Genomic DNA, 16,311 nt, shown 5'->3' on the forward strand with positions numbered 1-16,311 from the left:
GTATTTCTCAGTGATGTGAGTTTGTCCCGTATTTCATTGGTTTGAGTTTGTCCCGTATTTCTCAGTGGTTTGAGTTTGTCCTGTATTTCGCAGTGGTGTGAGTTTGTCCTGTATTTCTCAGTGGTTTGAGTTTGTCTTGTATTTCTCAGTGGTGTGAGTTTGTCCCGTATTTCTCTGGTTTGAGTTTGTCCCGTATTTCTCTGGTTTGAGTTTGTCCCGTATTTCTCAGTGGTTTGAGTTTGTCCTGTATTTCGCAGTGGTGTGAGTTTGTCCTGTATTTCTCAGTGGTGTGAGTTTGTCTTGTATTTCTCAGTGGTTTGAGTTTGTCTTGTATTTCTCAGTGGTGTGAGTTTGTCTTGTATTTCTCAGTGGTGTGAGTTTGTCCCGTATTTCGCAGTGGTTTGAGTTTGTCCCGTATTTCTCAGTGGTGTGAGTTTGTCCCGTATTTCTCAGTGATGTGAGTTTGTCCCGTATTCCTCAGTGGTGTGAGTTTGTCTTGTATTTCTCAGTGGTGTGAGTTTGTCCCGTATTTCTCAGTGGTGTGAGTTTGTCTTGTATTTCTCAGTGGTGTGAGTTTGTCTTGTATTTCTCAGTGGTTTGAGTTTGTCTTGTATTTCTCAGTGGTTTGAGTTTGTCCCGTATTTCTCAGTGGTGTGAGTTTGTCTTGTATTTCTCAGTGGTTTGAGTTTGTCCCGTATTTCTCAGTGGTTTGAGTTTGTCTTGTATTTCTCAGTGATGTGAGTTTGTCCCGTATTTCTCAGTGGTGTGAGTTTGTCCCGTATTTCTCAGTGGTGTGAGTTTGTCCCGTATTTCTCTGGTTTGAGTTTGTCCCGTATTTCTCTGGTTTGAGTTTGTCCCGTATTTCTCTGGTTTGAGTTTGTCCCGTATTTCTCAGTGGTTTGAGTTTGTCTTGTATTTCTCAGTGATGTGAGTTTGTCCCGTATTTCTCTGGTTTGAGTTTGTCCCGTATTTCTCAGTGATGTGAGTTTGTCCCGTATTTCTCTGGTTTGAGTTTGTCCCGTATTTCTCAGTGGTTTGAGTTTGTCCTGTATTTCTCAGTGGTGTGAGTTTGTCCCGTATTTCTCAGTGGTGTGAATTTGTCTTGTATTTCTCAGTGGTTTGAGTTTGTCTTGTATTTCTCAGTGGTTCGAGTTTGTCTTGTATTTCTCAGTGGTGTGAGTTTGTCCCGTTTTTCCTCAGTGATTTGAGTTTGTCCCGTATTTCTCAGTGATTTGAGTTTGTCCTGTTTTTCCTCAGTGATTTGAGTTTGTCCTGTTTTTCCTCAGTGATTTGAGTTTGTCCTGTTTTTCCTCAGTGATTTGAGTTTGTCCTGTATGTTGACAGGAGTGGCGCCCATGATGGCCAAATCCCTGAAGGCCTTCAGAAAGCAGATCTGCCGCAGATGAACGGAGATTACACGGGATATTACTGAGATATACATTCCCTGGACCACACTTATCGGATAAATAGTTTGGAAACATTTATCTATATATTTTTCAATGTTATTTGGAATTTCACAGGATGATCAACATAGTACTTATTTGTATAAACAATAATTGCATTGAAATCAAACTTTGAATATCTCTTTGTATTGTTTTTTTTTTCTATCATGACAGACACAATTTAAATTCTGAAATTAAAACTATAATAACCAGAAAGTGTGTTTGCTTTGTGCTGTTGAAGCTTGTGTTTGTCTCCATCTAGTGGATGTGGACAGCGTTTAACTTCAGTTCTGAGATGATGGATCCGCTTTTATTCAGCAAACTAAGCATATAATCATGCATGCAGTAGTTAGGATAGGAAATAAAGAAATGAGCATATCAGATATATCAGTTGTTATTGAAGTCAAAGTGTTTTCTTTGTTTTTTGCTGCAAATTAATGTTGGTAATCTAATACTAATGCAATATTTAGTCCAGTGTTTTCTAATCTGTTAGAATGGTTACATAGTTTTTCTACATGCTCAGATTTTGTGGAAAAAGCTACTGGTCCAAATCTGGATCCTGAAGCAAAACCAGTTGAGGAACAGTTCGGTTTAGAACATCTTCAGGTAAAACGATCTGCCGTAAAATGAACTGGGAAGATAATTTTAGCCAACATTGTTAAAATTGTCAAAGATTAAGCAAATTCACTTTTACTCTTAAAAAATAAAGGTTTTCACAGCAATGACATTGACACATTTCAGTAAACTGCTTTAGAGAACCACTTAGTTGTGAATAACTATAATCTAAATAATTTTTTTGCGCTATAAATTTCAGTTTCATGGATGTTGACGGTTCTTTAAAACCGCCTGTGGTGGAAATGAAGTTTTTAATGTTGTTTATAGATCATCTTTAGCTTAGTTTATACTGGTAGATAGTAAAATAATGACTGAACTGAACGCATCATTGTGCTTTTAGTGCATGAGAATGATTTATGTGAAGACTGTGATGTGAAAGAAACGATAGAACGGGTAATGTATTACTGTAAAAGTTATAGTGAGGATAGAAAGGAATTAATAGCATATCTCAATAAAAAGGGTAAGAATAATGATGTGGGATATTTATTGGGTTATGAATTTGGTAGAGATAGAATAGGATATATGACATTCACATGACGTGTATAGTTAAAATGTAATAATTTTTTCTCAATCGTTTTAGCTCAATTCTCAAATTAGACTTTTTTTTCTTCCTCAAAACAATAAGTTCAGATCTCTGAACGATTAGTTTCTTGTTCACATCAGATTTGAATTTCTTATGTTTCAAGCGAATTGCATGTGTTTTAGCACGTGTGCAAAAGAGTAAGTGTAATTGTCTAAAATTTGCACAATGACTAAATGCACAAAGACTTGATCAAAACTGAGTTGATTCTCAGTGAAACTGTCAAACTCTTCACAACTTCTAAACATTCGTTCATCGTGTGAGCGTTCACATGCAAACTGATCAAAATCTGTCAGACATGTTATATTCCATAAATATTTATGACATGGAATGTGAGTAATGTTTGCTAAATTAGCAAATGATCTGCAGTTGTAATGAATAGGAATCACAGTCTTACCAATCGTAAACTATATTTATATATACATACAATATACACTCACCTAAAGGATTATTAGGAACACCGGTTCCATTTCTCATTAATGCAATTATCTAATCAACCAATCACATGGCAGTTGCTTCAATGCATTTAGGGGTGTGGTCCTGGTCAAGACAACCTCCTGAACTCCAAACTGAATGTCAGAATGGGAAAGAAAGGTGATTTAAGCAATTTTGAGCGTGGCATGGTTGTTGGTGCCAGACGGGCCGGTCTGAGTATTTCACAATCTGCTCAGTTACTGGGATTTTCACGCACAACCATTTCTAGGGTTTACAAAGAGTGGTGTGAAAAGGGAAAAACATCCAGTATGCGGCAGTCCTGTGGGTGAAAATGCCTTGTTGATGCTAGAGGTCAGAAGACAATGGGCCGACTGATTCAAGCTGATAAAAGAGCAACTTTGACTGAAATAACCACTCGTTACAACCGAGGTATGCAGCAAAGCATTTGTGAAGCCACAACACACACAACCTTGAGGCGGATGGGCTACAACAGCAGAAGACCCCACCGGGTACCACTCATCTCCACTACAAATAGGAAAAAGAGGCTACAATTTGCACAAGCTCACCAAAATTGGACAGTTGAAGACTGGAAAAATGTTACCTGGTCTGATGAGTCTCAATTTCTGTTGAGACATTCAGATGGTAGAGTCAGAATTTGGCGTAAACAGAATGAGAACATGGATCCATCATGCCTTGTTACCACTGTGCAGGCTGGTGGTGGTGGTGTAATGGTGTGGGGGATGTTTTCTTGGCACACTTTAGGCCCCTTAGTGCCAATTGGTCATCGTTTAAATGCCACGGCCTACCTGAGCATTGTTTCTGACCATGTCCATCCCTTTATGACCACCATGTACCCATCCTCTGATGGCTACTTCCAGCAGGATAATGCACCATGTCACAAAGCTCGAATCATTTCAAATTGGTTTCTTGAACATGACAATGAGTTCACTGTACTAAAATGGCCCCCACAGTCACCAGATCTCAACCCAATAGAGCATCTTTGGGATGTGGTGGAACGGGAGCTTCGTGCCCTGGATGTGCATCCCACAAATCTCCATCAACTGCAAGATGCTATCCTATCAATATGGGCCAACATTTCTAAAGAATGCTTTCAGCACCTTGTTGAATCAATGCCACGTAGAATTAAGGCAGTTCTGAAGGCGAAAGGGGGTCAAACACAGTATTAGTATGGTGTTCCTAATAATCCTTTAGGTGAGTGTATACAATATATGGAGTTTGCTGACACACAATCACCACCGTTTCTGAACATGAACAGCAGCAACTACATCAGTACTGGAGAAATACATTTGTATTTTTAAAGTAAATTTTTTTCTAGAAATGTGTTACAAACTAAACATTCTTGTCATGGAAAAGCAATAGGAAGATATGTAATAAGAAGATATGTTAGAGTAAGATGTAATAGAGAATTTTCAGTTTACATGCAACACATTGCTGCAAAAATAAATGTACTGTATAAATACAGATGTTCATTTTCTTTTTGTGTACTACAGTATTGACTTTTCTCAGTCAATTTTTACATAATCTCTGAATCTGTATTTACAAAACTGACATTCTTGTATAGTTTAGAAAGCAGTTAGTAAAAAAAAAAACCATTAAATTTGTATATAAATATATATAACAAATATATAAAATAAATAATATAAATAAAACAAAAATATATAACAAAGTATTTTGAACATGGCTCACAAGATGATAAAAACACCTTTTATTCTGCTGGCATTGGCCAGTTTACTGACACAATACCAGGTTTTGAAGCATGAAGTAAATGTGTTGTGTTTTGCAGACATGATATTTCCAGCAAACAGTTGTTACAATTGAGTTCACAATTTAGAGAATGTTAAGGCTGTAAAAATGTGCTAAAGCAATTGAGAAAAAAAAAAAAAAATCTGAAGTCACGTTTTATAAGAAGAAAACAGAAACATCTAAGTATGAAGAAATAACCAACAGTAGCCTACAACCTGCTCACTAAAGATGTGGGAGTTTGATCTTTCTCATTTAAACCTGGAAATAAAGATTTAGCATTTTGAAAAATGTAAGACAAAAAATAAATAAATAAATAAAAGCTATGGTGTAAATGAATAAGAAATATTAAAATAAAATAAAATAAGCTGATATGTGACAGTGACCGTATTACACACTGAGGATTTCTTTACATTTACTGACACAAGCAAAATGATTTGAATTATTCTCAAATCATAACATGGAGATAGATAGATAGATAGATAGATAGATAGATAGATAGATAGATAGATAGATATATTTATGAATACTGATATAACTTGTTGAATGTCACATCACACTTCAGGGACAGCAGGTGTGTTATGGGAAGTGTAGTTCATGTACAGCTGACGGTTGTGTGTGTGTGTGTGTGTGTGTGTGTGTGTGCAGGGAGGGAGGGATTGAGCGACTGAAAGAAAGAAGGGAGGAGCCGATGGGATTCGTGACGTCGACCTGGAATGAGGGAGTGAATGTTCCGGGTCAGAAACTGGACTAAGAGGAAATAAACTCCGGGATAAGAAAAAATACGGAATAAACGCAGCTAAACAGACATGTAACCGCTTACAAAGAGACATACGGGACTCTTCTCAGCCTTCCGGGAGAGATGTTGCGAGAAAGGTGAAAAAAGCGGAAAGAAAACTGCAGAAGTGGAGCGCGACGTGTTTATTATTGCATGTTTGTGCGCGTGAGATCGATAGATTGTGATCGACACTAGTTGCTCCGGCGCGCTCTCGCCGTTCCCGTTTTTTTTTTTTTTTTTTTTTTTTTTTTTTAACTTTTCCAGCATTCGGGGTTCATTTCTCCCTGGCTTTGCTCGTGATGTTTCACTGTATCCCCCTGTGGCGGTGTAACCGTCACATCGAGTCGATCGATAAGCGCCACTGCTCGCTGCTCTTCGTCCCGGATGAGATCTATCGATACCGGGCGAGTTTGGAGGAGCTCCTGTTGGACGCAAACCAGCTCCGGGATCTTCCCAAGGTAAGAGATCTGTGTCCTGGGAACATTGCTGATAGCTGAGACTCTTCTTAAATGAATGAGAAGCATTTGTGGGCCGTGTCTCAAAACATAAGCTGTGTGTTTACACAGCAAAGTTGCGCTCGGAGTCGGCAGGTGTGTGTGAGGCATCAGCAGTTTTTGGGCATTGTGTGTGAGTTATGGGCGAGTTATCAGTTTGGGCATCAAAAGTGGCGCTTCAGTTTCATAGTCGAGTTTTTAGTCAGCAGCAGCAGGTTTCTTGGCAACAACAATATACATAATTATCATATTAGAATAATGTCTGAAGGATCATGTGACACTGAAGACTGGAGTAATGCTGAAAATTTAGTTTTGATCACAAAATTGCATTTCAAAATTTAGCCTACTAGAATAAAAAACTTGTATGAATTGTTATAGGCTATAATATTACTTCAAAAGTCTTAAAGTCCCCATGTAGTCAATAATGTTATCACTTAAAACTCAACCATGAATATGCAAATGAGCCCCGCCTCCACTCACTCACGGCAGCTCAGAGATCCACTTGTTGACCTGATTGGTTACAAGGTAGTTTGTGACGTCAGAAACACCAGCGATTTCAAAGCGTGTTTTTGAGACTGTCTTTGGTTCACTGCAGTTTTAAGGAGGAAATACTCAGCAATGCTGTCGACTTATGAATTTGCACATGCTTTGTCTTAAAGCAGATTAAAAACACCACATAGACACATAAACAACATTAAAAGATGGATTTTCACCACAGGGGGACTTTAAACATTTCAGATTTTTGACAGGTAGTGTGTGGGCTGTACTTCTGGGCATCAGGTGTGTACAAATCAGCAGCAGTTTTGACTATCACACACATTGAGAGTCAGTCAGCATTGTTGGAATCATAGACATAATTTAAGTCAGCAGCATTTTTGGGCATCAGATATACGTTTCAAATGATGTATGATTGAGAAACACCTCTATGATGCCCAAAATGCTATTTTATGAATGCATGACCTATATTCATATGACTCTCAAAAGTGCTGTTTAGTTTGTTAGATCACGAGGCTTTGAAACTCGACCACTGTCATTGTGCAGACGGCAGAGAACACTACAACTCAGCAAAATGTGGTTGAGAAAAACATTGTGGCCTGAAATATCAGTGGCTGGTCCCAGCAAACTCTCCCTGCTGTACACAATGGTGGCGTGGTGTAGTGGTGAAATATTCAGGCAGAAAACTGAAAGGCTTTAAGTTCAAACCCCACATTAATGATCCAAGAACTAGAATAGCACCAGCATCAAAACCCTAACACTAGAGGGTCTTTCGCACCGGGTTGTTATAGGAACTCAGTTATAGGGACTGAGAGGCAATGTAGACGTACAAGTAGGGTTGGGTATCGTTTGAATTTCGATTCTGCTTATCGATTCCTAATTTCGATTCCAATAAGGTAAAAAAAACAACAACAACAACCTAGATATCATTCAAATATAGTCTTATTGCAAAACGTTTAATTGTAGCTGAATATCATGAACAAAGATCAACAGGCTAAAGAACACTTACACACTTACACAAGGAGCGTTTTCCTGTGGTTTAAAAACACCATAGAAAAACAACTAGCCAAAACTAATATCAATTTCAAGCATTATTAAAGACAAGTAAACACTCTGTAATTATAAAAACAAACAATTAAAAAATAGCAATCGCTATAAATAGATACAACTGAACAAAGATACGATTGAAATAAACAGTGTTTTAAGATTTTCAGGTACAGAAACTGTAATTAAATGTCAAATAACACTGCACTTTATAAAATATACTTTACAAATATAGAGTTACTCAGTGAAGAACGAGTGAATTTTCTCATTGTCTTGTGTTGTTTGATCAGTGTTATTACAGAGACGGCTGCAGGAATATTAGTGCTGTCACTTTAAGAGCTGCACGGATCCGATATACTGATACACATGAACACAGTCGTCTCACGCTTGAATGGTTTAAAGTCATATTGATATGCTTACAAAGGAATCGATAAAAGGAACCGAAATTTACATTTTATAACAAGTATCCGATTCCTGACCTCAAGTAATTTTTGATTCCCAACCTTACGTAATTTATGCTATGCAATTTAAAGAGGAAAAAGGAAGGCAACTTCCAATACTAATCAAGGCTGAGAAATGAACACAACGCGACAGGTAAATGACGTTAACATTAGCCTTCTGGATGTTTGTCTTTGATGTTCGTGGAGTAAGTTCGTGGAGTAAGTTCGTGGAGTAAGTTCATGGAGTACCGAGTGCCAGTGTTTCGTATGGCATGCGTTCGACCAATCAGCGTACACTTACATCACTGGTAGTTCCTATAGACCTTCTGTAGCCCCGCCCCTTTTCAGCGCTGCGCTCGTTGTCTTTTGTCTTCCGGTCTGTATTTTCACAGCGATCTTGCGTATTTATGAATGAACGGCTTGTTTTAAAATCTTCCCGGTCTACTGACATTTGTTAAGACATTTGCTTTAAACATTATAATCCTCATGATAACTTTCGTTAACTTTACATTAAGTAAATCCACTTCAAAAGCTTATTACTCCTGGCCAGCAATGCCATAGAGATATACAGAGCGACCTCTGTATATCTCTGGCACATGAGGTCTACAGTGCTGGTTCAAACCCTTATGCGATTCAGAGTAATTGTTTGAAGTAGTACTGACAAATAGCGGTGTAACAATACATCGATATGGATCAATATATCGATCAAATGACTAATGATACGAGGTATCGATGCAACTTTTTTTTTTAAATAGACACCTTTATTTTGACACTCTCCACATCTTGTCCGTCTGAAAACACTGATTATTTAATTTGTGACCTTGTTTTATTGTATTTATTTGTGCCATTGCTTGTAACTTGGTTTAGGGATGCACCGATATGAAAATTTTGGCCGATACTGATAACCGATAATTCTTTATATTTGAAAGCCGATAACTGATATATTGGCCGATAAATCTAAATCCAACGTTTTTTTTTAAATAATTTTGAGAGCCTGATTACAAAAACAAAAGTCTCATCATTAAAAGCCATGTCCCAAACACAATAATAATGATTTTCTCATTATAATTTTATGACAGCCTATTTGCGCTGCACATGTTGCACTGAACATTATTTTCCTCTCTGAAGTGATTCCAATCATATTTCAAGCAATTCAAAACCATCATGTTGAACAGTGCACATCTGAAGTGTCTCAGCTGAAGGAAATAATACATTATTTATCGGCTTTAATATATCAGCCAAATTTTCTCATCAGGCTGATAACGATAACATTGAAAATGAACATATATCGGCCGACACCGATATATCGTGCATCCCTACTTTGGTTATCTGTTGAAAATATGCGTAATCAAATCGAATCGTAATTGTATGACTGAATTTTTTGAGGTATCGGCAAATGTCGTATCGTTGGCTATGAGAATCAATATCATATTGTATTGTGATTAACCATCCGATTTACACCCCTACTGACAAATTAGCATTCAATATGACATGAATGAGCTTTTCTCATTTGAGAAAGTGTAGATGTGATTATTTTCAGCTGTGGTGCAACACTGGAGCCTTCCAGAAAACCAGCAACACAGTCTTCAGGCTTAAAGGGATAGTTCACTTTGAAATTAAATTTTGGTATGTTTTAGCTTACCTCAAGGGCATCCAAGATGTAGGTGTCTTTTTTTCCGCAGTAGTTTCAATTTTGATATTTTTAGGTCAAACCGTTCTTGTCTGACAGTCCTATAATGCAGGTCTATGGTCACTGTCTCAAAGAGCATGCACAGAGTCCAAATTATACAATTCCCCATCGTAAGTACACATTGATGGCCTAAGACACGAAACGAGAGGTTTGTGTGAGAAAACAAACAGTATTTATATAGTTTTTTAACTCTTGTACACAGCCACGTCCAAGTGATCTGAGGGCGCGGGCGCATCCTGCTGTGTGACGTGTATGCAGACTGGTGCATAGATATATACACTAGATGTCGCCTTAAAGACATTCGTTCCAATGAACTGCCGTATAGCCAAGGCGACATCTATCTATGCACCAGTCTGCACACACGACACACACCAGAATGCGCTCGCGCCCTCAGATCACTTGGACGTGGCTGTGTTATAAGAGGTAAAAACAAACCTCTTTGTTTCTCACACAAACCGCTCGTCTCGTGTCTTAGGCCATCAATGTGTACTTACGATGGGGAATTGTTTAATTTGGACGATGGGGAATTGTTTAATTTGGACTCTGTGCATGCTCTTTGAGACCGTGACCATAGACCTGCATGATATGACTGACAGACAAGAACGGTTTGACCTAAAAATATCAAAATTGAAACTACTGCGGAAAAAAAGACACCTACATCTTGGATGCCCTTCAGGTAAGCTAAAACATACCAAAATTTAATTTCAAAGTGAACTATCCCTTTAATGCAGGTTTAAAGGCCCCTAACCGTGATGAAACTCCCTCACCTCTCATTGCGGAACATCAACTCAAAAAGCCTTTCCCCTCTCGTTTACTTCAATCACACTTCTAGGATGCGGTAAAGATTACACGAGGAAAACAGCGAGGTTGTAAAAGCACACGTTTGCTTTGCTCTAAAGCAGTGCAGATACACTGATAGCATCGCTCGCTGGGATTCTTTGCCATGTAATGAATTAAATCTTCCAGATCAATGAAATGCTTTGCCCATCAACTGCAGCGCTTCTTTTTCAAAGGCAATAAAACATGGAAGTCTATCGACTCAGTCTCGCTTGAGCTTATCTGTGTGGGCTCTCTTCAAGGGATAATCTTGTTTTAGGGAATTCCAGGGTATTCCCCTCGAAAGTGTGTTTGATAAAGTCTTTGAGCCGGTTTCATCAAACACTCGAATGCAGGATAAAGCAGAGCCTGAACATGATCAATTCTCTTTCACACAAGAAGCCGACATCAACACAACTTCTGCTGGTCACAGATATATGCCGTTTTGTCTAATTAGTAGCTGTTTTTGTCTAGTCAATAGCTGTTATTGGTCTCCACCGTATCTTTGCTGGGATAAAAACATTGAAGCTGTGTTTTATTAGGGACATGTGGAAACATGAAACGCCAGTAAATTGGCTGCGTATCAGACTTTCCCTTCAAGGACTGAGTGCATTCCGGTTTTTAACCATTTATTGTTGAAGCACGTGAACCACTGAATTCAGATATCAGCTATTCGTGTCTGAGCATGTTTAACAGTGACTCTGAAATAGACTGTCCAGTTAATACTTTTAAGGGAACTGCTTTTACACTCTTAAAAAATAAATAAATAAAACCTTTAACATCTATGGAACCTTTCCGTTCCTCGAAAGGTTCTTGACAGTGGAAACAGATTCTTTAGATTATTAAAATGGTTCTTTTAAAGTCCCCCTGTGGTGAAAATCCAGCTTTTAATGTTGTTTATGTGTCTATGTGGTGTTTTTAATATGCTTTAAGACAAACCATGTGTAAATCATAAGTCGACAGCATTGCTGAGTATTTCCTCCTTAAAACTGCAGTGAACCAAAGACAGTCTCAAAAACACGCTTTGAAATCGCTGGTGTTTCTGACGTCACAAACTACCTTGTAACCAATCAGGTCAACGTGTGATCGTCAACCAGTGGATCTCTGAGCTGAGTGAGTGAGTGGAGGCGGGGCTCATTTGCATATTCATAGAAACGCGTATACTAAATGAGGCAAGGGTGTCGAGTTACATTCAAGATCTTAAGGCATGAAGAAATTTTTTCAAGGAAAAAAACGTTTAAATATGTCATTTTGGTGATCAAAGATGAGTTTTAAGGGATAAAATGATTGACTACAGGGAGACTTTAACATCTATGGAACCTTTCCATTCCTCGAAAGGATCTTTATAGCGGAAAAAGATTCTTTAGATCAGGGGTTCTCAACCTTTTGCCTACTGAGACCCACTTTTTTTTTGTATGTCAGTCATACGACCCACTAAGGCTGGAAATAATTCAATAACTGAAATGCCTCTTAGATCTATAGGCTACTACTCCATAGGCCTATATGTTTATTATAATTAATTTCACAAAAACACAAAAACATTTTCAATAGACAGACTATGAGGCAAACTGATTTTTTTTTTACTCACGTTAATGTGACACTTGAGACACTAGTGGCGAGACGGATCACAAAACTTATCACGGATCCGTGGTTTGATTAAAGTCAATTTTATTTTAAAATGCGCTACTTTGGCTGGCTCTGATATAGCAGCATATTCAGCATATTACTGAAGCGGGAATAAACATCACAATCTGATTATCTGCTTCTATGATGACAAGCAGAGTTAGTGTCCCAGTCACACCACTGAGAAGTTACACATACGGTGTTTCACTCAATTGAGGCTAAAGCAAACGTTATTTGATTACTCACTCACTCTTGAGCGTCTGGCGCGAGAGATTTCAATTCAATGTAAAGACGCGTTTACGCGCGTCATGCCTGCGGCGCGAATGAAGCCTGGTTTAGCGCGGCGCGGGCGCGTCCAGTTCGCGCGAATGAGGCGAAACCTATTTTTTTACAGTCTATGGGCGAAACACGAGACAATGCATCTATCTTTTCTATCATTTCACTGTAGCTCAGCATCGCGATGTAAAGTTAACGTTATTACTTTAACAGCAGCAGTAAAACTGGGCCATTTAATTTTGCCATTCATAAATAAGTGTTTTGACATGTCTAGCCGAGTGGCACTATCCATGGTATTGGGAAGGAGATTTAATTCTTGCATGTTTTTTAAAGTAAAAGTTTTTAAGTAAAAATATTGCGTTAGGCTACTTCATGAGTTAATAAGAAAAAATATTTTACAATTCCTGCAAATGCAGTGATGAAGTTCATGCTCTCATGATTTATTTTTATGAATAAAAATGTTTCAAAACATCCATCCTTTTTTTCTCACAAATCGCACCCTGAATACAGCGTTATTGCCACGGCAATAATGAAGTAGCCTACGACATTCGAAAATCAGATTCGTTGGAGGCTGTTTACATGCACAACTTTTGTTTCAATCTGTGCGCGTTTATGATTAGGTGTTTACATTAAGGCTTTTTAGTCCGATTGAGCCGCCAATGCGTTTACTAACGGATTATTTTGTTGCATGTAAACGTAGTCTATTGCAATGAGATTATTGTGAAGCCCATTTATTAGCTGTGCTAGTGAACACAGAAGTCTTGCGACCCCCTATAGAATTATCAACGACCCACCGGTTGAGAAACCCTGCTTTAGATTATTAAAATGGTTCTTTTAGGAACTGTTTACTGAAAGGTTTTTCTGTGGCGTTGCTGTGAAAAACCCTTTTGAACCTTTTAGTAAGAGTGAAGTGTAACTTTTGTTGTGCGGTGCTGTATCTGAAAGTACACAATAGTTTTGTGTGAGAAATTGTTCACTTATTATTTTGGCATGTTCATCCAGTTCCTGAGGAAATTAGCAAAATCCAATTGGTTAATGATTTATTGTTTTTAGAGTTGTATCTTTTATGAAATGAATTGATCTACTTCACAAAAGTTCAGTGGTCAGTCACAGTGGTTTGTGAAGATTTAATTTATCAGCGATAATATGGAATAATGTCCTTTTTGAAGCTTAGAAATGTTCTTAAAATACTCCATCTGAGGGTGTAAGTGTATGTTTTTAACCAGAACACAACCTCTGAATGCTCTGAATGATTGCCATTCCTGTAAAATGTGCTCTCAAACTGTTTGACATCTCCGTTTGTTTGGCAAAGTCAATCAAGTAGGACTTTTGTTGAGAGAGCAAGCAATAGTTTTCTCTAGAGTCTCCAGAAACAAATATAAACATCTCAGTAGTGTATATTGAGAGTATACGAGAGTATAAGAGTCAAATCAAAGCCAAAAGCGTAGAGTTTAGACTCTCTCTTTCTGAGGTTAAAGCTGGGCTTGGGAAGAGGTGGAAAAACCATGTCTTAAAGCCTGTTTGTTGTCGGTTTATATGCGAATGCTCTTATCGTGGAGATTTCCTGGAATCTGAGACTTGTTTGACCTGAAATGTGAGGAATGCTGTGAGGAGAGTTAATCGTGACGAAAGAAATGTGTGGGGGAAACCAGTGCCTGTTGGTCCGAGTCAGAGACAGACTGGGTCTGATGCTAGTCTGCTCTCTCAGAACACTTTGCTAATCCTTTGTTATGTTGAATGCAGGGTTCGAGTAGGGCTGTTATGTGAGATATATCATCTGTGATAATGTTGTAATGGTTTACTAGTGTGTGAGCTGACATTATGCCACTCACCTTGTAAAAACAAACACATAAAGCCTATTAGAATGGAGCTAGAATGCCCTGAAAATTCAAAACATGCGGGCAAAAATGATTTATTTCCTTAATTTTATAGAATTGAAGCAATATCATGTGCAAGAAGGCCGTTTTTCCAGAAAATCAGCATGCTTGCGAATGTGATATCTGATATTGGTTTTATACAGCAGATAAACAAACAAGAAATGAATATTGTCAGATACATATTCTGTAGACACGATTTGTCAAACAAAGCCACAGCAGACTTGTAATGCGTTGAGAAATGTCCATCAGATTCGCATTTCAGACTCTAGTAGGTCATCTGGGACTTTTCACCTACTTTCTTTGTGCATTTTTGTACTTAGATATGTGAGAATTAGACAGGCCTGTTCAGACACAGGGAGTCACTAGCATTGTTTCCGTATGAATCAGCCGTTCGAATGAATTGGTTGCATGAATGACTCCCTGTTAAGAGTCATTTGCTGACTTCTCATGTTTTAAAGTGTCATTTGTTTCAATATTAACATTATTCTAACAGCATTATTTATGCAATTGCAGTGTAAATGATGCCACCTCTGAGCTGCATTAAACAGTCTGTGTTAGTATTCCTAAGGCCCTGTTTACTCCTGGTATTAAGATGGGTTTTGGTGGATCGGATCACAGTAAATACAGGTGTAAACAGGGTCTAAAACGTTTTGAGCTCGTCCACTTTCAGCCACTTCCAGAGGTAGTCGAAAACGCATCAGACCGGATTGCTTTCATAGCGTAGACGCCGCTCATGTGGTCGAATGTGTTCAAACAGCCACAAAAGACCATCTTCTCTCTGTCGACTGACCTGATGCATAGGCTAACTTTATGGGAAGAGCGATAGCCAAACAGGATTTAAACGTTATCAGCTAAAGACCCAAGTTTGAAGAGGAAAAATGTACCAAGCACAATGTTCTCTCACCATTCCTGATTTCAAACACACAGTTCGGCTGTAGTCATGATTTTTCATTGCCTATTTTTTTTATTTTTTTTTATTAAATTATGGTACATAAACACACCTGCTCAAAACATAAACGGCAGATTGAAATTGGCGGATTGAATGAAAATGCAAATTCACTCTCTGACAGTAGGTGGCGCTTATGGAACAGCAGTGATTTCGTACACAATTGCACTTATAAACACTACTTTTATAGGCAATATACGGAGGTAAGACGAGCACTGAAGACTTCAGCGATACATTAATGTAAGCCCCCACCCCCAATTCAATATTCACAATTTTCTTCCAGTACTTTAAGCGTAGGAACGGAGCTTGCTGTGCCTGGTTCAGTATTTTCTGTGCTCTCCTCTTCTTTTTGCGTGTCCCATCTCTGGTCTGTTTACAGACTTTGTAATATTTTCCCACACAGATAACATTTTGAGAAATTATCGCAATGCAGTTTGCGTACAAGTCCTGAAATAGAGATCAGCCAATATAAAACTAAAAACTAAGGGTGTAACGTTACCCTCATGTCACGATTCGATACATATCACGATACTGAACTCACGATACGATATTATTGTGATACTCCAAGACATATGATATAAGGTTAACAAAAAGTACTGCTGTTGTAATGCTAAATTTGGTGTTACATTGTGTGTGTAAGTGAATAGGCTTGGACTTTGTGCTGAAACCCAACACACAGGACAATAGAGACACCAGAATAAACATATTCATGATTCTGAAGCTGAAAATCTTACGAATATGCTTTCACTCTTTTACTGACTAGATATAATTAAAATAATGTAGGCCTCTTTTTACTGGTAACTTAAGACATTTGGCATTATTAGGATACACAAATATTCCCCCATTGCACTATTATACATTATATTCAACATTATATAGCAGATTAATGTAGTACTGACACTAAAACTCTTTAAACTTGAATTTTTTTCTCTCACAGTAATTTTTATTTTCGGTGAAATATACACAATACATATTGTCACTATCCGCGATACATATTGT

At 38.0% G+C, this 16,311-nt stretch overlaps 2 protein-coding genes across 4 annotated transcripts in view; both read left to right on the forward strand.

The window, feature by feature from the left end:
* eloal (elongin A, like) overlaps positions 1-1,655 on the forward strand; it is a 28,493-nt gene extending 26,838 nt beyond the window's left edge. For both annotated transcript variants that reach the window (XM_079855513.1, XM_079855514.1), the window contains exon 11: positions 1,345-1,655. In XM_079855513.1, coding sequence (XP_079711639.1) covers positions 1,345-1,406 — 62 coding nt within the window. In that variant the 3' untranslated portion in view covers positions 1,407-1,655. The remainder of the gene's footprint in view (positions 1-1,344) is intronic.
* A 3,857-nt stretch (positions 1,656-5,512) lies between these two features.
* The window catches only part of lrrc1 (leucine rich repeat containing 1), a 115,294-nt gene continuing 104,495 nt past the window's right edge, over positions 5,513-16,311 (forward strand). The window contains exon 1 of one of the 2 annotated variants that reach the window (XM_079855501.1): positions 5,513-6,069. In XM_079855501.1, coding sequence (XP_079711627.1) covers positions 5,911-6,069 — 159 coding nt within the window. In that variant the 5' untranslated portion in view covers positions 5,513-5,910. The remainder of the gene's footprint in view (positions 6,070-16,311) is intronic. The other variant, XM_079855502.1, reaches the window with a different exon arrangement.

Source organism: Squalius cephalus (genome assembly GCF_949319135.1).
Source record: "Squalius cephalus genome assembly, chromosome: 21".
NCBI lineage: Eukaryota > Metazoa > Chordata > Actinopteri > Cypriniformes > Leuciscidae > Squalius > Squalius cephalus.